The sequence below is a fragment of the Astyanax mexicanus genome, chromosome 13, assembly GCF_023375975.1.
Source record: "Astyanax mexicanus isolate ESR-SI-001 chromosome 13, AstMex3_surface, whole genome shotgun sequence".
In the NCBI taxonomy this organism is placed as follows: domain Eukaryota; kingdom Metazoa; phylum Chordata; class Actinopteri; order Characiformes; family Acestrorhamphidae; genus Astyanax; species Astyanax mexicanus.
In genome coordinates, this window is record NC_064420.1 from 41,576,890 (window position 1) to 41,601,283 (window position 24,394).

At 38.1% G+C, this 24,394-nt stretch overlaps 1 protein-coding gene across 4 annotated transcripts in view; it reads right to left on the bottom strand.

Moving 5' to 3' along the window:
* Positions 1–24,394, bottom strand: part of l1cama (L1 cell adhesion molecule, paralog a) — a 125,505-nt gene that overhangs the window by 52,525 nt on the left and 48,586 nt on the right. For all 4 annotated transcript variants that reach the window (XM_022676933.2, XM_022676935.2, XM_022676934.2 and 1 more), the window contains exon 2: positions 6,159–6,561. In XM_022676933.2, coding sequence (XP_022532654.2) covers positions 6,159–6,297 — 139 coding nt within the window. In that variant the 5' untranslated portion in view covers positions 6,298–6,561. The remainder of the gene's footprint in view (positions 1–6,158; positions 6,562–24,394) is intronic.

Genomic DNA, 24,394 nt, shown 5'->3' on the forward strand with positions numbered 1-24,394 from the left:
AAACAAAAAAAACTTGCACACACACTAAAGGATAATGAAACTTTACTTTTATAATTTTTGACACATTTTTATAATTTTTTATAATTAATTTTAGTTAATTAATTTTATTAAATTTAGAGCATTCAGAGGTGAAATGAGTTTTATCTTTTTTTCTTTTTGGAAGGCCCTGCCTCTGCTTTCCTTTTTTTTTTTTTTTGGAAAAAAAGCCTTTATTTGACAAAAATTGACAGTTAGAATATCACAAAAAATTGCACAACATCAAACACATTTCATATCATATTACAATAATTATTAATATTGCCTCCGCCATGATCTGCTTTCTCTCAGTCACTGAACAATTCCCGTCCGGGAGGGGGGAAAAACACTGCCCGCCCACACTAAAAACTGATTGGCTGTCTCGCAGACTCTTTGCAGAGAACAGGCCAATCAGAACCCTCTCTGTTTTCTCTCTCTCCTTCCCACACGCGATTAGAGAAAAAAAGTCTGTGGCCTGTGTGTGCGTTTGTATGCAGTGCGCTCTTGGGGCACTCGTTCTGAATTCCTGGAGATTATATGTGACTCGCGGGCATCAGGGAGCCACTACCGAAATGCGGGAGAGTCCCGCAGCTTCAGGGAGACTTGGTTTGTCTGCATTAGGACTCCCCCTTACACTAGTATTGTCTCATATACTAGGAAGGTGAAAGTGAAGATTAGCACACCCCTTCTATGATTCATGTGAAATCACCCACTGATGTAGAATTCCTGGTTAGCCTGTGTACAGACACATGGCCTGTACTGACCAACATTACAGTGGGAGTGTTTTGGGTGTCTACGCACCCAGAGAGAGCCAGTGCAATTGTGCTCTCTCGGACTCTGGCTGCTGAGGGCAAGCAGCACGACCCAGCATTCAAACCAGTGATTCTCAGATCATAGCAGCGTCTTAATCCACTGGACAACTCAGAGCTTTAAAATGTTATTTTAATGTAGATTCTGCCAAAAATGTGTCAAGCTATGCTACATCCTGTTGCTAACTAAGAGATATAACACATAACACACGACATCTGTTCATATGAACTTTTACACAGAAACAACTAGGACTTGGGAAACATCTTAAAAATATCACACTGACAACACATTTCAGAGAAAAGTGTACATGGAATTTGGCCAGTAATTCCAGACATAATTAAGACATAAAACCGATATAAACCAACACGTAAACAAGTCCTGCTAATAGGGACACTGTTTATAAATGATAGTGTAGCTATCACTGCACAGGCATCTCCAGTAGAACACTGACTGCGGTCACTAAAACTTAAACTATGGGTGCCATGACCATTCTGACCACTGCTAGAGGTCCTTAAAGGAAAACTCCGGTTTAAAATGGACACAGGTCATAATTTGCATAAACATAAATTGCTTTTTCCACCGTTATCCAGCTCAAAGTAGCTTCACACCCCTTGCTAGAATCCGGAGAGCCCTGACATTTAAAACGAGGCATTACCTTAAAAAGCGCACAGGAAGCTTATTAAAAACACTGTTTACATGCTATAACACGAGCTTCAGCTCCGAGCGCCGCCATTACTGTACTGAAAATAACATAGACATATATATATATATATATATACATAGACTCTGCATAGCCTAGCAGACGGCACCAGGAGTAATGGAGGCACACGGAGTTGAATAAAAAAAAAAAAAAAATATATATATATATATATATATATATATATATATATATATATATATAAAATTGTAATGATTGTATCATAATAAGGAAGGATGGACCGTTCGTAACAATTAAATATATATATATAAATCAGCATGTTTTTGTTTCTATAATTATCTGCTACATTACAACTTCCTACAGCAAGGTTTTTTCTATGGAGGTAAAGGAAGCATTTATTCACCAATCAGCCAAATCATTATCACCAAAATGCCTAATGTTGTGTTTCATTAACCTCTGATGTTAAAGCTAAGATTGACAGCATTCCAGAATTTACTGGGATCCATTTAAACAGATCAGATCAGCTATTGTTCTTATAGCATTGCCCCAGGTATCTGAGAGGTTTAAATGCAATCTCTTCACAAAAAATTAGTCATCATATTTTATCAGATGATATTTGTCTGTTTATGCCCAAGTCAGCACTAAAAGGCAATCACAGACATTACAATTATCAGCTGAAATATGAAATATGATGATTAATATTATGGAAAGAGGTTGCATTTAAATCTCTCAGTTACTGTTTTTTTTTTACATTTCAGTGTTTCTCAGTCTTGAGCCTGGCACCTCCCACCCTGCACATTTTAGTAGATTTATGTTTTCAACTAGTATAGATGCTATAGCAGTGCTAACCTGAGGCTAATCAATGCTATAAGAACAATAGCTGATCTCTGATTGTTTAACCCTCCTGTTATGTTACAAGTCAAATTGACAAATTGAATTTTAAAGTTTAAAGATCCAGGAAAACAGGTAAAAGTATTTTTTTCAGTATGAAACTTCTTCTGCTTGCCTTAATTAGTGTAATCAACATATAATATGAAAATGGTTCATCTCACATATTTGCAACCACCTCCTGCAAAAACTAAACAAAATTGCAGTTGTTTCAATGTTATATAACACTATTGTTTTATATGTTGGACTTTCAAAAGTAATAAAGTAGTAAAACATTAAAGAAGTTTGAACAATTAACCTAATTAAACTATTACTTGTTAGAGGTAAGGAGCACCATTGCTAATATCAATAAATATTGATAGAATAATCAGCAGTGGAGTTACTAATGAAATATTCACACTGCTTGTTAGGATTTATTTGGGATAATTAAACTCAAAATTCAAGTTGACCCGGGAACACCACTGCTGTTCCTGACAAATTACCATAACAGGAGGGTTAACTGGAATGCAGTAAACTTTGGAATGCTGTTATTCTTAGCTTCAACATCAGAGGTAAATGAAACACAACATTAGACATGTTAGTTTGTAATGTTTCGGCCGATTGGTGAATAAATGCTTCCTTTACCTACATAGAAAAAACCTTGCTGTAGGAATTACTGTTTACAAACACTGTCACTTTAAACCGCAATGAGACACTTTATCTTCTACTGCTCTAATTCCATATCATGCTGCTATAGCAAAACTTGCACTCTGGACTTCATGTTGCTGCAACCTGTCTACTCTCTCTCTATATTTTTTTTTTTTCATTTTTGGGGGGTATTTTCTATTTTTTGGGGTATTTTCCATTTTTTTGGGGTATTATCTATTTTGTATATTCTATTTTTATAGTATTCTTTATTTTATCTATATATCTATTTTAATAACAGCTCTTGGGTGTAAACTGGCTCGTTAGATCACAATTTCGTTCCACCTCATGTATCACATGTGATGCGAATGACAATAAAATCTCCTTGAATCCTTGTAATGTAGCAGATACTTATAGTAAAAATAACTTGCTGACTTATAACTATACTTAATTACTATGATTCAACTAATCAGCTCAAACTCTTTCAGAGATGTATGGTTGCACTAAAGCAGAAGATCCATTAAAATGTGCAGGGTGGAAGATGCCAGGCGGTAACTGGGAGGTTTAATATTAATCATCATATTTTATCAGCTGTTATTTTTGTGTAATGCCTTGTAGTGCTGACTGGGGTATAACTGGGGCACAGACACAGAGCAGAACAAAGATCAGACCTCATGCCAGCGCCGACACCTGGATTCCACTGTGGCTGGCCAGAACCCAGCAGCCCTGATACAGATACAGAAATGTGCTTGCTAAGCGAGGCCATAATAAAGCCTCTATCTTTCTCTTCTGTCCTGCTTTGTACTATGAGATACCCTTGCTATATTTAATTTCCATACAATAGAAGTGAAAAGAGAACCGAATACGCTCTGCCTACACCCGGTGACCCCGTGCACCAGACATTCCAATGTGGGTGTGCTATCGATCGCACGGGCCACATCTATCTATGCACTTAAAAGGTCACTAAATGAAAATCAAGAGATGCACTGACCTTTATATTTCCACCTTCAACATGTGCAACCCCCCCCCCACACACACACCCCCAAGCCCTCACCTCATTCCGCCTGAATGTACGTGGAGGAAACAGCGCTATTGTGGATCAGCCCTATTGTGCTGTTGACTGAAAGTGCAGAGTAACAGCGCTTGGAGAAGCGAGTGGAGTGATGGGTAAACTGGCACTCTGCAGTTTTGACTTGTGCTGAGCATATATCACTGTGTGATTGAGCTCCTGCCCTAATCAGTAACACATCTGCGCTGAGGAAACCGGATCAATGCCGCAATCAATTGAGCAATTAAATACACCTAGAATCGCAAGCTGCACAGCTCTAAGCCTACCTTCACCACAAAGACCACTAAAACCACACACACTGCTATAGGAACTGAAAGAATGCACATACACAAATATGTACGAATTAATATTGCAGTTGACCCATGTTCATTTATATACAGCCTTAACATACAGCTCTGGAAAAAATTAAGAGAACACTTCAGTTTCTAAATCTCTTTTCTCTGATTTTGCTATTTAAAGGTTTAAGTTTGAGTAAAATGAACATTGTTGTTTTAATCTATAAACTACAAACAACATTTCTCAACAAAAAAAATCCAAATAAAAATATTGTCATTTTACAGCATTTATTTGCAGAAAATGAGAAATGCCTGAAATAACAAAAAAAAAGATGCAGAGCTTTCAGCCCTTAAATAATGCAAAGAAAACAAGTTCATATTCAAGTTCAAGTTTTAAGAGTTCAGAAATCAATATTTGGTGGAATAACCCTGTTTTTTAATCACAGTTTTCATGCATCTTGGCATGTTCTCCTCCACCAGTCTTACACACTGCTTTTGAATAACTTTATGCCTGCACTCCTGGTGCAAAAAATCAAGCAGTTCAGTTTGGTTTGATGTCTTTTGATCATCCATCTTCCTCTTGATTATATTCCAGAGGTTTTCAATTGAGTAAAATCAAAGAAACTCATCATTTTTAAGTGGTCTCTTTTTTTCCAGAGTTGTATTTGCAACAGTTTGGGTATGCTTAGAAAAGGTACAAACATGCTGTTAATATTTTCTGATCATTTTAAAGAATACTAAATCCTGTACTTCTTATAGCTGCTATAGACACACAAAATACTGTATATGTTCTTATATATTGATAATTCATTACACATTTGTAGAACTACTGTCTTCAGTGTTTCTGGATCATGTACAAAAATACATACATTTCTCAGTCCTACACCTACTGTATATTCTATATATTATGTAGATTTATATCCTACATTTATATTTCAACCAGGTGAATTCTATACTTGCATACCTATACCTATTTTGGTAGGTCAGTATACTTGTGTATGTTTTGAGATTTATAAGAGATTAATATGATGTTTTTTTAACATTATTGTATTTTAGATTTGTTAAAGAATGTCTACGATATTTAATCCATAATTTTCCAATATTGGTTTTTAAAGTGGTGTCATCTTAGTTTTTTTTTTGTTGGACAATATACAGGGGGTTGGGCAATGAAACTGAAACACCTGGTTTTAGACCACAATAATTTATTGTGGTGACGGACAGTTCTGGTGAAAACCGGGAAGTTGAGGTGCACATTGAATTCTGCTGTGATTTGAGCAGCTGTGGTTTTATGTTTTTTGGATACAATCCGGGTTAGCACCCGAACATCCCTTTCAGACAGCTTCCTCTTACAGCGTCCACAGTTAATCCTGTTGGATGTGGTTGGTCCTTCTTGGTGGTATGCTGACATTACCCTGGATATCGTGGCTCTTGATACATTACAAAGACTTGCCGTCTTGGTCACGGATGCTCCAGCAAGACGTGCACCTACAATTTGTCCTCTTTTGAACTCTGGTATGTCAACCATAATGTTGTGTGCATTGCAATATTGTGAGCAGAACTGTGCTCTTACTCTGCTAATTGAACCTTCACACTCTGCTCTTACTGGTGCAATGTGCAATTAATGAAGATTGGCCACCAGGCTGCTCCAATTTAGTCATGAAACCTCCCACTCTAACATAACAGGTGTTTCAGTTTCATTGTCCAACCCCTGTAGGTCACCCCTGTTTAAGTCATAAAACCAACCATACACACACACACACACACACACATATACACACACACACACCAGAAGATATGTGCGATAAAATCTCATACTCACAGTTGTCTGGAATGTAGATGGCAGCATGGCCTGGCATAGAGGTGAGGGTCAGCTGGATGAAAAGGACACTGAGGAGAGGGAGTGAGGAAGGCATGCGGCGCCCCCTGCTGCCCACCTGCTGTTGTGGTGTGGTAGGCATTGCTCACTGTCCCATCAAACCTGCACCTGCTTCCAAGCTCAAACAGGACAAACGGGGACAGCCTGAGACCAGCAGCCCCCACTGACGGGCACCTCCCTTCTCTCTCTCTCTCTCTCTTTCTCGCTCTCTCTTTCTCTCTATCCCTCGTCCTTCTGTCTCACCAGTCCTGCTTATCCTCCCTCTCAGCTTCTCTCTTCCACACTGGCTGCGCTTCTTCTTTCCGCCTGCTCGCTCACAGGTCCACGCCCTCTCGCTGTCTTCCTACTGCAAAAAGAGAGAGAGAGGTAGAGTGAGTAAGGGAGGTGGAGAAAAAGAGGGAGGGTTGCCAACACATGTCAGAGCAGAAGAAAAATGATTCGGACCACCACATGGTCCAGGAGAGTGCCAAGGAGAAGACAGATAAAGAGCAGAGAGCGTGCCAATGAGGATATCCTCATTAAGGGTCAAAATATTACACACATCCCTGTTCATTAACCTTTAGAGCAACACTAATGAAACTCTGTGTGTAGAGCAGATTAATACAGCATAAAGAGCTTGATACATGATTATATCCTCATACACAATACAATAATTCACTTCATTTCAGATTTACTATCATAATACCAATACAGGGTTGTACAACACAATGGAAGAACATAATGAGCATTAGCAAATTAGTGAGGATCTGCTACTTTACTAGGGAACCTGGTGAGAAGATACGCATCACGATAAAATACAGTTACGATTCAATATTTTAGTGAACCCAGCCACCGCTTCTTTTCGAGCTGCTGCTGATGTAGCATTACCGAGAAGCCAGCACGCTTGGAGGAAAGCACAGGGGCTCGGCTCTGATACATCAGCTCACAGACGCACTGTGCTGTGGACATCACCGTAGGAGTAATGTGGGGAGAGAGCGCCATCTACCCACCCGGAGGGAGCAGGGCCAATTTTGCTCCCTCTGAGCGCCAGCAGCTTGATGGCAAAGCTGCATGAGCGGGGGTTCGAACCGGCGACCTCTTGCTGCTGAAGTCAAATTTAAGGAAAACCAAAATCATAGTATAAAAACACGCCATCACATAGATTAAATGTGAGTTTATTTGATAGAATAGACCTAGACATGACAATATTTTATCATACTTTGATAAATTTTTTATGGTGATATACTGCATATCATTCATGCTTGGGAAATATGTATATCATAGATTTCATGAAACTGTAGGTTTCATCACAAAGAGCGTAATTAGTCCTGTTTTACTGGACAAAATGCAGCACTTAATGAAACAACATAAAATCAGTTTACTACAAATGTAAGAGTATTTGAATAGCAGTTTAAGAAGTTGCTGCTATTTTATTGTATTGCATGTCAAAATATAACAACAGATATTACATATTATAAAAATATCTTTAATTATTATACTACATTATTTTGAACACATTTTGTAGAGCACAACACTGTCATCTAGTGGTCAGAGTTTAAACACAACACAAAATAAACCACTGCAATTCTAATCCTTGGCATTGCGCTTAAATGTTAGTTCGTGGTGCTTCACATCAATGACACTGTGTGTTCATTTTTACAAGTTTCAAGCCAAGAAAGCCAGTTAAAAACTAGGGAAAAATATAATTAGTAAATGACACATGAAATTAGTTAAACCATACTTTTCATGTGGAAACTATATACTAGCTATACAGGTGCTCTATAACTAACCCAAATCTGTTGTTTCTAAAAGGACTAAAAATCCACACAATGTACACAGAACAGTGCATCATAACATAATGCATCACAATATCGAGGAACACATCGTCACATCACACAATCACACAGCCCTGCCGCAGATATGGAAGTAAGCCCACAAAAAACGAAGCTCATTAAAAGAACCTAATCCCTCACTGATGAGACAAATTGAAAGCATTTGCTGTATGTACACATCTCATCATCATCCTGAATATAAACCACTAAACACACAGTGACCACAGTCATTACACACACACACACACACACAAAACACGACGGATGAAATAAAGGGGAGGAAGCCGTTGAGGAGGAGTGCAGTGAACTGCTCTGGAGAATCTGAAGAGCTCTTTTATGAGCGTGGAGATAAGCACCTATTAGAGATGGTATCAGCCATGCTGCAGGGGTGAGGGCCGCTCTCCAGGAACAGTTCACGCTCTCCATCTGGAGACAGGCCTGCCAAATTCATGGCATACACACACACACACACACACACAATACACACACACACCATATGCACACACACCATACACACACACACACACACACCATACACACACACCACATGTACAAGTTGAAAGCATGGCCTGCGTTATTGACATTATCAAGCCTGCTAACGCTTCTCTTTCTTCTTTAGCTCTGATCACAAATACACACAAAGAAACCTCCCCCGAGGCCATAACATCAAAACACCGAAACATATAAACACAGAAAAGAGAGAGAGAGAAAAAGAAAGAGAGAGAAAAAGAGAGAGAGAGGGAGAGAGAGCAGTAGTAAGAGACGAGACAGCAAGAGTAAGTAAGCTAGAGATAAAAAGAGAATCGTCTTAAAATATGAGAGTAAAAAGAACAAGGGAGAAACGGATGGAGAGAGAAATAGAGAGAGAGAGAGAGAGAGAAAGAGAGTAGTAATAAGAGAGACAGCGAGTAAGCAAGAGATAAAAAGAGAATCATCTTAAAATTAGTGGTGTCAACCGATTTAAAAAAATTATCCGATTAATCACAACAAAATTCTGTTTTTTTCTTTAGACGCATAGTGGTTATTTAAATGTAAATAAAACAATGAATGTAAGAAATGTACATTAGTGGTGTCAATTAAAATAATAGTATATACTTGTATGTTTGAAGTGAGATAAAATCAACGCAGGGTGCTGGAATAAAGAATGCATAATAAATTGGATTGTAAATGTCTTAGCTAGGTTGTGACAGCACGGGTGTGTGCCTGTGTGCATGCGTGCACGTGCACATATGTGTGTATGTGCGTGTGCATGCGTGTGAGAGAGAGAGAGAGAGAGAGAGAGATAGACAGAGAATTATAGAGAGAGAAATATAGAGAGAGAAATAGACAGAGAGAGAAATAGAGAGAGAGAGAGAGAAATAAAGCTGGAAATTCAGAGCTTGCTGTTCAGTTGTTCAGAAGGATGGAGAGAGAGAAATAGAAAGAGAGCAGAAGAGAGAAAGGAAGAGAGAGAGGGAGAGATAAAGAGAGAGAGGGGAGATAGTTAGAGAAAAATGGAGAGAGAGAGGAGATAGTTTGAAAGACTACATCATCTAAACACACATCTAAAAAAACAGCTTTTTTACACCACAACTGCACACTGGAATAACTAGAATATGGAATAAACTGAATGTACTGAATGATTGAACGTTCAGTGTGTTGGTTAGTTGGTTTTATAAGACATACATACATATATGTACTTAAGTATACAGACTATTTATGCCTAATTAGCTAAAGTAAACTAAAGTAAAACAAGAGACAGGCTATTTTACTGTAATTCCCAAATATGTGCTACAAATACCAGTTTTTGTTTTTTGGAAAAACTGCGAAAAACAATTGTAATATTAGAGGGAAAGAAAAGGACATAGGAGGATGGATGGATGGATGATTTGTTTTCTCATGTTCTTGAACTTGGTTCTTCACCTCAGGAAATTGAAAGGTTTACCTCAAGCACACTAGAGTCTGATACTGATACAGATGAAGTTCTTGATTAGTTAAGTTTTTATTTGCTTAAGAAACAACTGATATTTAAATAATTGCAGTTATTCTGAGACTGCAGTCACTGTAAGTGAAATTTCATGTTTAATCTGGAGAAAGTGCTTCTTATATTAGTCTGAGCTATTTAAAGTAATTTCATGTTAATAAACATCGTTTGCAATGTGGGTTAAACAGTTGTGATTGCATGTGTTGATAAAGAGAGCTACAGACAGAAATAGAGGGTGTGGGAGAGAGAGAGAGAAACTGAAATAGAGAGAGAGGAGGAAATAGACAGAGATGGGCAGATAGAACGAGAGCGAGAGGCTAGAGAGAGGGTGAGAAACTGATCTTAAACACAGAAATGTGCTGAGAGTACAGACTCTGGCTGTGAACACGGGCAGCAGTAGAAGTTGCTGTTTTTGACAGATAGATCATTCCTGTTGTCGTGTTTTTTTATGCTCTGGAAATACTGTGACTATATATGTGCTCATTATGACAACAAATCTTACTGGACTGAACTGAATTAAACTTTATTAAAGTGAACTGAAATTAATTCCTTAATTAAATTCCTAAATTAAACGGAACTCTGCACTTGCACCAAATTATTCTGAGTTTTCTCCAAATGTACTGCAACCCAGAATATAGAAGTGAATAAGTAGATAATTAGATTGAACCGAACTGAATGTAATTCACATTACAAGCCACAATGCTCAAATTCAATGTTTTGCTCAGATCAGATTTGGCGGTTATCTTGAATGTTCACATTCACAAATGTAAGCGAGCTGTATCTGAGTGTAATGTGAACAAATCTGTCCCTGAAACACCTCACATGCTGCACATTGATGCGTGTATAAACGTCGCCTTCCTCACCAACAACAAAAAAACGTCATATTTGACAGACGACTCGTAGCTTTCAAAAGGGAACTGGATGAGTTAGCAGCTCATATGTGGAGCATCTTTTGCTGGAGTGGAGAGTAAACAGCTGGTCTGAACTTCATGCTCAGGTCGAGGAGGTAAAAAAAAGGTCAGGCGGTTTGCTTTTGCTGTTTTTTTTTTGCAGCTATAGCTGCACAGCTGCACCAAGAGATGCGTTGGTGGGTAAAAGCAAAAAGATGCATGAATTGCACATGATTTGACGGTACACATTTATGACGCATGTCTATGGATTGGATACGTATCGGATTAGGACCACATATGAAAGTGACTTAAATCTGATTTTAACAAATTTGGCATGTTGGACTAGGCACGATCACACACATGAAAAAAATCAGATCTGAGCCACATTGAGCAAAAACATTTATTTGATTCGCTTCAGCCTGGTAATGTGAACATAGCCTTAGAACTGGCTAGTTTAACTAGATGGACAGATTAAACTGAAATGAACTGATTTTACTTCCATGCGCTTAGTGATGAAGGACAGGTTCTGGACTGAATGCAGATAAAACAATGGGTAAATCAATTTAATTGATTTGTATTTAACTGAATTAAGTGATAGACAGAGACAGAGCTAGGCAGATAACTGGAGGAGATGGAGAAAAATAAGGAGAAAGCACAGAGAAAAGAGGGTTGGTGCGAGACAGATAGAGAGAATGAGAGTGAGGGAAAGAGGGATAAAGAGACAGATAGAGAGAGTGAAGGGAATGAAGGGCGGGAGGTTGAATGTTTTCTGGCTGGTGCTCAGGGTCTGAAGCAGCAGGAGGCTGAGGGAGCTCCGCTGTAACCTGGCAGCGTAAAGCACCAGGCAACGGAGCCCAGCGACCTTGGAGAACGACAGAAGGTTGAAAGGAGGAGTAAGAAGAAGCGCAGACACAGTTGGGGGGGGTGTAGAGGAGGATATGTTTCATTCCTTCCCGCCAAAGTCTCCATTTCCCTGATTGCGATTGCGGTCAGGTCAGTAGACTGATGAGACATAAACATTTCATCAGAGCCGTTTGGACACAGTCGGACCGCGTGTGCGCGAGGAACACAGCACTGATCTAACAGTGGAACACAGTCACGTCTCAGAGATGATGGAAATAATGCCGGTGTGAAACACGGCTTAGCCAGGTCACTGAACACATCGCGTCCCATCAGCTCTGTACCCTCAACAGCTCCTTCAGACACACACAAGAGAGACAGAGACGAGAGAACGAGTCAGCTGGAATGATTGAGCAAGTGAGAGAGCGGAGATGAGAAAGTCAAAAACACAGAGAGAGAGAGAGATAGAGAGAGAGAAAGAGAAAAAAAGGGTGCGTGAAGGAATGGTGAAAGAGAATTATTGTGTGTAAGAGAGAGGGAGAGAGATAGATGGGAAGACACTTAAAAAGAAGACAGAACTGAATGTGTGTGAGAAAGAAACAGAGAGAGAAAAGATAAATGAAGAAAGAGAATAGGTGAAAAAGAAAATGAGGGCAAGAGAATGACAGATAGACAGATAGAAAGATATGATATAGAGAGAGAAAGGGACAGAAAGAAAGAGTAATAAAGAGAATGGATGAAGAAGACAATGAATGAAAAAGAGAGAGAGAGAGAAAGAGGGAAAGAAGCAATAATAATGGGTGAAGGAAAGAGAAGGAGACAGAGAAAGACTGAGAAAGGGAACAAGAATGGGTAAAGAAAACTATAAGTAAGAGAAAGTGAGAGCAAATTACAGAAAGGGATAAAAAGAGGATATGGTTGAGTAAGAGATGAATGAGAAAACAGAGAAAGAGAAAAGAAAGGGGGGATAGGAGCAAGAGAACGAGACAGAGTGTTATAGAGATGGGAAAAAGAATTGATGAAGAGAAAAGAAAGAGAGAGAGAATGGCCAAAAGAGAATGAGAGAGGATTGAGCACTAGAGTGAGAGTGACCGAGAGAGAGAGAATGAGAGGGAGGAAGAGGATGAGAGAGGAATTAACGAAAGACAAAGAGGGTGAGAGAAAGAGAGAGAAAAAGAGAGGGCCAAGAAAAATGGACGAAGAAGAAAATAAGATAAAAAAATATTGAAAGAGAGAGAATAAGAATAGGCAAAGTTGGGAATACGTAAGAAGCAGTAAGAGAGAGAGAGAATAAGAATGAGCGAAGAAGGGAATATGTGAGAGACAGAGGGAGAGAGGGAGGGCAGAAAAGGAGAAAAGAGAAAAAAGTGCAAGAGAAATAAGAATTGGCGAAGAAGAAAACAGGTGATAGCATGACAGATAAGTAGAGACGAGAATAAGAATCAGTGAAGAAGACAAGAAGAGAGTGAGAGAGTGAATAACAATGGATGAAGAAGTGTATCAAGAGAGAGAGAGAGAAAAAAAAGAGTGACTCAGATACAGAGAAAGAGAGAGGAAGAGACTGATGGGTCGGGGGGTGTAGAGGGGTGATGGTTGAAGCTGACGGTTTGGACAGTATCCCCTCCCCAACTAAATCACACAGCTGCTTCCACAATCAATGAGTCACCTCTTCTCTCCATCCCTCCATTCTCTCTCTCTCTCTCAGGGCAGGTTCTGGGGTACTGCCGCTGACTGATCAGAGGGCCGCTCACAGAGGGGTGGCAGCAGCCAATTACAGGCCGGCCAGGCCTCTTCTGGCCTTTAACAAATGCCAGTGAAAGAGGATGAATTGGGCCACGCTGGGCTGGGTATTTAGCGAGCGGCGGGGAAAGAGGGCTGTGTGATAACGCGCTGGCCGTCAGCACAGCTCCGCAGCACAGAGAGAGAGTGCGGCTGGATTAGCACAGTCACACGCCCGCTCTCCAGGGAGCCGGCCGCCAATCAGACCATCGCCCAGCAATGCACGATCAAACAGAGGCCGGTAACTAGGTGACCGAACCAAGCGTGACATGCTCACAGACACTGAGGGCAGCGAGAGAGAACAGAATAATGATGGTGAAAAGACTGAACAGGAAAAAGCTGGTAGTGTCGGGGGTTGTGCACGGCACGTGCACCAGCTACCAGAATTCACAATTCACAATTCACTGTGAGAGAGTAATAAAGAGAATGGGTGAAGAAGACAATGAATGAAAGAGAAGGAGACAGAGAAAGAGTGAGGAGGAAACAAGAATGGGTAAAAAATATATATAATTTAGAGAGACTGAGAGTGAATGACAGAGAGAAGGAGAAAAAGAGGATAGGTATGGTTGAAGAAGAGACGAGTGAAAGAGAGAATAGAGAAAGGGAGACAGAGAAAAGGAAGGGGGAATGAACAAGATAATGAGTGGGAGAAAAAGAGTTCGATAGAGATAGAGTAAAAAAAAGAATGAGTGACGAGAAAAAAGTTACTCAAAGAAAGGAAAGTTACTCAAAGAAAGGGCAAAAGAGAGAGAAAAGATTGAGCAATAGAGAGAGAGAGTGAGTGAGAAAGATTGACCTAGACTTTGGGCGAAAGAGAGTGAGAGAGGAATGAGTGAGAGACAAAAAAGGTGAGAGAATAACAGAGAGGGAGAAAGAGAGAGAGAGACAAAGAAAGGGCCAAGAAAAATAGAAGAAGAAGAGACTGAGAGGAAAAAAATAGACTCTATAATATTTCTTTCTCTGAACATTTGTGTGTTTGAATTTGTATCTGTGTCACTAGTGAATGCAACTGAATTAGATGAATGAATACAATAAAAGAGGTGTCTATAAACATGTAGACATAAGGAGCATCATACATCAATCACCATCATGCAGAAACTGTGTTCATAATATACTGTAACTTTATACTGTAGTTTAGGGATGGGCAATATGGACCTAAAATAATATATCCTATTTCTAGACGCAATGACAAAACTTTTAAGAATATACTCCTGCAAATAAATAAACATTAAAGATTTATTCATGTATTAATTGAATATAAATAAAATAAAATAATAAGAGTATCATACACGACTAAAAAAAAAACACATACACATCAAATTACATATTTACTCACTAAGTATCAGTACTTTTCATGTTTATACAACATCCAGACATTTTAATGCCTTTTAAATCTCATGTTAAGCTGTTTCTATCGTTTTTAGAGATGGAGGACATGGCCGAAATAATCGCTGACTAATCGACTAATCGAAAAAAAAAACAATCATCAGATTAGTCGACTACCAAATCATAATCATTAGTTGCAGCCCTGATAAGTGTACTGAGCAAAAACACACAGAGCACACTGATAGGTCTACTGAACACAAGGAGAGAGAGCATCCTAATAGGTCCATATCACACTCTCACTATATCTGTCACTCACTCTCTCTGTCTCACTTAATTATACAAATACAATGTAAAAACAAGCCAGTACTTTTGTAGGTATTTTGTCATTTTTACAGGTCAGGATTTTGTCAGTTGTCTGCCTGGTATAGCACCACTAAATCTTGAGGATTTCTATTCAAGCATTACATAAAAAGCTTTCATGTTTGATAATAAATGTTATTTAAAATTCTAATTGTAATTTTAATAGAAAATATATATATATATATATAAATAATGTAAGTAAATCTGCTAATATCAAAATATAATGAATAAAATCATAAAACATTTATCTTTCCTAACTTTAATTTTAAAACCTATATTTTCCTGAATAAAAATCAAACAGTTGATGTCCTCCAGACCTTTAGTTTCGTTATGTTTGTCTAGTTTTAATGTCTATTTTCAAACATGCAGAATTTGGGTTGATTCCTGTTACTGATCTGAAATTATTAAGTGAAGTAGAGAGAAAATGAACAGGCAGCTTCACCAAGTGTCCTGTAGCAGATTTCAATATAAAGAAACTATTTTAATGCAGAAAAAAAAGGGTTTTGTATCACCTACACCTGTAGCCTGTATACGGGACAAGGCATTTTAAGGGGTTAAACAATTTTTATTTTTTTTATCTGTCCAGAAAAGCAAAAAAGAAGCATTTAGTTGTCCACGACCATGATATAGGCCCTTTAATTGACAGGTAGAGATAAGAGCATTGTCAGGCTCTTGATGAGCTTCAACGCTCTGTCGCCAGCGCTGATGGAGGAGATTGACACAATGATCAGGGCTTTAGAGCTCTCAGCTCTCAGACCTGCCACAGTGCGGTCAGCGATAGCATCTAAAGCCCGTTAGCTGCCTCATTGGCTCGGGTCAGAGGACAAACAGGTGTAGCTGAGCTGCAGCTGCGCAGCTCCACAGGACACCCTGCACTTTAGCGGCGGCAGCAGCAGCACGTCTAACAGGGTATAATAACCCACAGGACACCAGCGTCACACAGCTGAACTTACTGCTACTATGTTTCTGCACATGTGGAAAAAACTCGAACAGTATATGTCTAAATGTATGTAGAGACTCCTTCTAAGGAATGCGTTTAGCTACTGCTGACACACAGATGTGCAAATGCACACACATAGCTATATATATAGTTATTATAGAGAAGTACAACCAATGGAACTTATCATAAAGCACCATGCCTAAAACCAGACTTGGGCTAAAGGGGTATAAAGCCCCTCAGCCAACATTCAGCATTAAGCTACAACATCCTAACCTTGTATTGAAAAATAGAGTCCCCTACTATATTTATACACTACAGATAACCAAAGTCTTATTTAAGCTTTAACCCATTTAATTCCATTTTTCCCCGGACCTGGAAACATCCAAATCATCTGTCTTTACCTACTTTTAACCCTCCTATTGTCTTTGTCAATTGACATTATTTTAATAATATAATAAATATTTAGTAGTCCTGCACACACTGGCGTTCTTTGACTAGTCAATTTGACCTCAGTCAATCTGACCTCAACACTGCCACTATCAGGAAATGATCAGAAGATTGCAGGTTCGAATCCTGTTCATGTAGCTTGTCATCTGCTACCATCGGAGCCCTGAGAGAGAGAGCACAATTGGCCTTGCTCTCTCTGGGTGGGTAGGTGGCGCTCTTTCCCCTCATCACTCCAAAGGGTGATGTCGATTAGCAAAGCCGTCTGTGAGCTGGTGTATCAGAACTGAGTCGCTGCGCTTTTCTTAGAGTGCGCTGTGATGCTACTCGGCAATTCTGCATCAGCAGCAATTCAAAAAGAGGCGGAGTCTGACTTCACATGTATCAGAGGAGGCGTGTGCTAGTCTTCACCCTCCTGGTTTTGGGGCATCATTAGTGATAGAGGGATTCCTAATGAGTGGGTTGGGTAATTGGCTGTGTAAATTGGGGAGAAAATGGAATAAAAATTAGAAATAAAATTATATAAAAAAGAAAAATAGGGTCCCCCTACTTAATTGATACACTACAGATAACTGAAGTCTTATTCAAGCTTAAACCAATTTAATTCCATATTTTTCCAGAGTTGAAAATATCTAAATCAATCTTTTAATCAATCTTTCAAGCTACCTTTTAACCCTCCTACTGTCTGTCAATTGACAGTAATTTAATAATATAATAATACTATTATTTTAAGTCCTGTACACATTCGTGTTCTTTGACTAGTCAATTTGACCCCAGTTTGTTTTAGATGTATAAAATATAAGAAGTATCAATATTTTACACACGCTTGTAATGGATATTAAATATTAAGATCACTATAACAAAAAATCTCTCCCCTTGCTTTAGGCCCTATTCTAACAACACCATGATAATGCAACAACCACTAATAGCTCAACAAAAACTATAGAAAAAAACTCTGTTAACACATTTCTTTATAATAATTTTCTAGATTTTTAAATTACTGAGGTCAATTTGACCCTAAAGATAAGGTTTATTAGTACATTTCAGGTTAATAATTTCAAAAAATCAATTATAATTTTGAAAAAAACCTACAACTTAATAAAATACCACTTAATACGAAATAGTTCTACAAAATACCATCACTGTCACAGATAAACTTACTGGTATCAACTTTCTGCACATGTGGAATACACTTAATTATCTCTGCGCAACGAGGCATAGCAACAGTGACGGAAATCGCATGCTTATCAATTAAAATGTGAATCACAGCGTGTCGCCGTAAACACGAAATATCACCAAGGGCCTAATTTGTAACACTGTTCATTTCTCCTGTATGGCAGATTCCTCAAGATCACAGCCATGTTTGGAGTCCTCACACCCTCTTTGAAAAGGAGGTAGCAAATTAGCATTTAAGAACACTCAGTACGAGCAAATTGAACCTCTGAGGTCTCTGTGGGACATGACAGGCTTTCAGTGATGCATTTTAATGACCCCTCGTTTCAGTCGCAGGAGAGATATAGCAACAGGAGAGGGCCCTGCGGACTCCAGAGCACTCTCTCTCTCTCTCTCTCTCTCTCTCTCTCTTTATCTATCAGCTCCATCATCACATCACAGCCACTTCTCATAATTACATCGCTTTTCCTCCGCTCGGTTCGACTTTGCACTCATCATTTCCGTTTACTCAAACTGAATTGTGTGAACATTTGCAATGCACTTACACACTCTCACATTTACATACTGCCCCTTTAATTGACTAGAGCATCCTACTCTCTCACACATGTACTATAGCCAGTACGTGGTGGTATTCTGATTAGTATCAGTATCAGTCATTTGCATTGATAATCTACTAACAAGCTGATGTTTTATGAAATTCATTGTTCTGGTTTGTTCACTTCAGATCATGCCAAACTGAAGGTTTGTGTTTACAATATATACTATACATTACTACCCAGCTGGCTACCAACTTCAATAGACCATAATTTCAGGTTAAATGTTGGTCATGACGTCAGATGACAAATGTTTTACGTTAGGATAACGTCTAATACTGTTACGTGCCTGCAAGGTATTTTGTTCTGATGACAAACAACTAGATTAACAACTAGATTTCGAGAAAGCAAACTTGGTCTGTGTATTTACAACCAGCAAACCATTATATCCTACGTCAACATTGCATCTTCTTTTCGCCTGACATGTTGTCTTTTTGGAATTTTAGAATTTGCCTGAAAATGTTTTCTACATTGTGTAAAAATCTTCCCACTGCAACAATGGGTCTGCATTAGAGCTTCAGAATATTTTGTGACTGCAGAACCTTCACAATTTTTGCATAAGCAGTAGTCACATCAAATGATGTACAATTTTGCCCAAAAGAGCCTAAACTATCTGAAAGTAGAAATAAAATAATACAAATATAATAATAATAATAATAATAATAATAAACACATAAATAAATAAATAAAAGTGAAAAAAGGTGGATTAAATATTCTGAAGGGTTCAAAGAGCACTAAGCTTCAAATCAATAATCAAATCAATCACTTTCACACATTCACAGTTATAGCCTGTAAGACACACCAGGAGGTCTGAGCAGGGTCCAGTGAAATAGTGGCTTTTGTCATTTTTGTAATGCATGAATCTATTATATGTATATTTTGTACAATAGTATAAAACAATAAATTATATTTTTTCATTTTTTTTTTGTTCTGGTTTGACATGTGTTAAAATAAATTATAATTAACACCATAAATTAATATAATGAATTAAGACCACAATAATACAACATCTAAATTACTGTGGACCTCTCTGTGTCCCCTGTGTGTTTTTGTCACCCTGTTATTTGCACATGCAACAGATATAAATGTAGATTTTTAGCAGTTTAACCTAAGGAGATGTAATTTAATGTAATGTAACCTGCACGCTCTCCAAAAGGGTTGACTGGAGTAAACTGAGCATGTGGAGCTAACGGCTAAAGGCTAACACCAGGTGACTGACGAACGAATCAATGCTGTTATCTGCACCACTAGGGCCTTAATAGCTGCTAAAAGCTAATGCCAGCAGGCTGACTGGCTACAATCTCTTAAGCCAGCTAACTACACAATGTGGCAACTGAAGTACAAGAGGAGCTAAAGTAAACAGCAGCAGCATCAGGTCAGAGCTGTGCATGACTACAGATAACATGGTTTTGTTTCTGTTGTTGTTACTGTTCTAGGCTAGGCTAGGGTAGACTAAGCTATGTTATGCAGCAAGTGAGTTATTGGCATTAAAAATTAGACAATAAAAACAGAGCATTTTTTTTGGAAAAGGGGCTGTGAATATAACTGTTTAACAGTATGTATTTTACAAATTTACTATTAATACACCAAAAACAACTTAAAATACTGGATGTCTGCATTCATTTGCTTATTTAAAGTGTTGTCACGTTGCTGAACAATATTTTGTAGATGATTCTATATAAAAAAATTTAAAAAACAACAAAAAAAAGTTCCATTATCATTACGAAATAAATAACCCTATTTTAATACATTTAAAATAGTGATATCACAGAGGAAACTCCAGGTTCAGTGAAACTAAAGTTTAGAAGACAGTCTGCTTTAAAATATTATTAATATCATTCTCAAAAGAATCCCAGTGTTAAGATGATGACTATTATTGGTAAAGAGAATATTTAACAATCAAATGCCAGCAAAACCCCAGTATTGTATTTTAAGGCACACTGATTTCAATCTCAGTCTTGCCTCTATATTGAAATATTGAAATATATATGTATATATTAAATTTATTAAATTACGCAATAATGCATTTTAACAAGTATGCTTTTATATTCTGCTTCTTTAACTGATCAGAACATACTTCTTTCTCATACAGATCAGAAAAAACATCCTTGGATCGCAATGAAAAATACTGATAAGTATCAAATCAAATGTTACCACATCTTCAGTGCTGTTTATTTTAAAGTAACACAAATGTTAAAAGAGATCTTAATTAAGTCTTGACTCTATATCCTGTAACAAATCTGATCAAATTAAAAAAGCTCATCCAATTTGTCACATGACACAAACACTGCACTACCAATATAAACAACATACCGCTCAGCAGCACTTACTACATCCATCCAGTAACTGACAGGCCTCTAAATGCTAATGTAAAGCTAATGACTAAAGAGGTCACCCAGCATCAAACACAGCCTCCACAGCCTCACAGTTTAACCCTGAAGGAAAGAGTGTTCACATGTTGCGGGCTGTGTGCGTCCGCGGGCTGTGTCCTGTCATTCCTCCTCTTTAAATATTTACCACCTCCAGCTGTGAGGATGTGTGTCACAGAGGAGGAGAGAGGGTGAGGATGGGGGAAAAAATAAATGAATATGTGCATGGCCTCCACCCCTGGAGACCTCCCTGATGGTCTGTCTGTCTGTCTGCAGAAAAAAAGACAAAGAAAAGGTGGATGGATGGATGGATGGATATATAGATAGATAGACAGACTGAGAAAGTGCTTCTGCCAAAGCGAAACCCGAAAGAGAGAAACAGACAATTAAATGGCAGCACTCGTTGGGAGTGGAGGAGGAAGAGGAGGAGGAAGAAGTGATTGAAGGTAATGGGAAAAGGAGGAGTGTGGCAGAGGACATGGCAACGTAGAGGGGGGGCTTGTAATTCGCAGAAACCTCCTACAGGGTAAATTATTTATAGCTCTCCCATCTCTGTCGGTAAGGTTTGCCCTGAATTCACCTGAATTGATAATTTATATTCCTACGTTCACCATATATTTGGTTTGGTGCCAGACTGTGGTCCTCGTCGTTTCTGTACAGTAGATTTAACAGTCTGGCTCCGCCCGTCTGTGTGTCTTCCTGGAATTTCTTATGTATGAGCCTGTGGCACTATGACAAGTCTGGGGGGAGTAAAAGCTTGTGATGAGAAGAAAAACACACCTACCTAATCATGTGAAATAAAAGGCTGTGCATTACAGCAGAAAAACAACATCACTCAAGATAAGGGACTGGTGCATTAGCTAAAAAAACTGTCAGATTTTTTGCTTAGGTCCCATAGCAGGGCAGTGCAAAATTTAGAATTTCTGAATATAATTCAATTCAATGAATAAATTTAAATTGAAGAAATAAATTTAACTTTTAATATACATTTTTCGGTACCACTTTAAAATAAGACAACCTTTATAAAGGGTTTATAAATGTTTACAACCTAATTAGTAACTATTAATAAACTAAACCATTTATAAACCCTTTATAGAGGTAGTCTTATTTTAAAGTGGTACCCATTTTTCTTTTAAATGGAAATACAGACACTAACATCTTAACATCATACATTCCCTTAATGCCGCATAGTTAGCAATATGTTATTTTTAAAGTAATCAAATAAAACAATGTTTTGCCAAATACAATTATTATTTGTTAAAGTACTTTACATGATAACGTTGCTGCATCTGAATGATCAAAAGTTCCTCAAATGGCCTAAATACTCTCCCCACATCATTTCAAAGGGTTATTTCGATCAGCACAAGGTGTCTGTGAGCTGATGTATCGGAACCGAGTCACTGCTCTTTTTTTTTTTTTCGAGCGCACTGTGATGCTACTCGGCAAATGCTGCATCAGCAGCAGCTTAAAAAGAGGCGGAGTCGACTTCACATGTATCGGAGGAGGCATGTGCTAGTCTTCACCCTCCTGGTTTTGGGGCATTATTAGTGATGGGGGAGTCCTAATGAGTGGGTTGGGTAAATTGGTCTTGCGAATTGGGGAGAAAATGGGATAAAAATAAATAAAAATTAAAAAATTAAGTTTTAACAATGTGTTTTACAGAGTGTGGTTTTAATGTTAATTTGTGGTCAATAATAATATATAGACAATACTATCTGCATGGAATTCATGCTATAATCAGACATACTGTAATATATACTGTAAAGCTTTGTTATTAAATACACCTTAATCATGTATTATGAATTTCTTTGAATTTCATGGAATTCCAGTTCTGAACTTGTGTGGATAATATTTCTCGACTAAAAGTGACACATGTGTAGCGGGAACACATCATACAAAAGGCATTGATCATTACTGTGCAAACTGACAAGCATCTTGTGAGGCAGAAATCACATCCATAATCCATAAAAACGATTATAAGGCTGTTATTTTAAGGGACAATTCAAAAGGAATCCCCAAGACCGTCTTTGAGAACCAGTGCACTAAATCTTCTTTTTTATGACACATAAAGTAATTCGCTGGAATAACACTACTGATAATAACAGAACACACGCAAGAAAGGAAATACAGCACACTGTGTCAAAATTTATCACCATAACACATCACCACCGCTGTGAAAAATAATACTTTCCCCCCTAATCCACTCCTATAAATCTCGCCCTCACAACAGAGTGTACTGGATTACATGAGCTCCATAACCATCTACTTTATCTCATTATGTGGAAGCTTTATGGGAGAAAGTAGCAATTATTGTGCCTGATAAAAAGTCAATATTCCATTGAAGCCCTTTGCTACGGCTGCCATTTAAGCCTATATGTGCATGTGTTACTGAACCAGCACTGTGGAGGTTTACAATACAGTCATTTAAGCAGCGATTCCCCTTCATGTTTCTGCTCTACACTTTCCTCTTAATGCCCTGATACTCAGCACTTTGGTCAAAGCTTTTTTCTCCTCACTCTCTCTCTCTCTCTCCCTCACTCTTTTTCTCCTCTCCATTTTGCTCTATCCTGCTCTCGGATGTAATAAAGTGCACACGGATTGACGCGCCGCTGACAGCAGGCATTATTTTTTTCTGCTTTATTGACTGAACATCATATTTCGGATATCCCTGCGCTCCCTTTGTGTCTTCCTAAAGGCTTGTGATGTGGGCAGACAGCTTTGGAGCTTCACTAACCCACCTGAGAACTGACCTGCATCAGCAGCCCCAGTACAGCGCTCTAACAGAGCACATCAACAAGGCTGAGAGGAGCCGTACTTACACTGAGCTTTAACCATACACACATTTCATATTATTGTTTAATTGCATGTTTTTTTTTTTGCATGGATGCCCTGATATGAAAAAATATATATTAAAAAATACAAGAATTTTATCAGATTTTTAACAGAAAGTCAATAATCCAGAATGTCATGATCCTAAAATGCACTCCAAATATCTCCATATATCCAGGATTGCAAATACAGTATTTTACTTCTTTTATCTTGTTATAGGCACACACAAGTTTTTGTGGTCCCCTTCTAATTAGTACAAATGCACACACACAGCTTGTCTAGTCCCTGTAACAAGGAACTGCCTATAGAATAAGACTCTCAGGAACAGAAAAATTTGAAGATTTTGACACCAAACTTAATGGTAGGTGTGGGCTTGTGGTAGGGGTGTGTCATATCGTATTGTACGCAATAATATCGCCAACATTTTAAAATACTATAAACGACATTAAACCCTGAAATATCGTGCTATGTCACATCACACACCCTTAATTATCACATCAGGGTACTACTTTTTTGATGTTTTAGCAAAAGAAAAATTCACACTGTTCTTTTTCCCATTATATATCTACTAGAAACAGATTATATCTGTCCAGTATCATTTATTTTACTTTATTCCTGGATATATGGAGATATTTTAAGTGCATTATTAGTATCATGATCTTCTGGATCATTGACTTCTGTTATAAATCTGATAAAATTCTTGTATTTTTTAATATCTAATTAAGGGATATGCCATATCATATTGTATGCAATAATACAATTTATATTTCATGTTGTTGCAGTAGTATATTCATTAAATATTTTTTAATTCAGTGTTTTGTCATATAGTTACTGCAAAAATATCATTAAATATCGTGATATT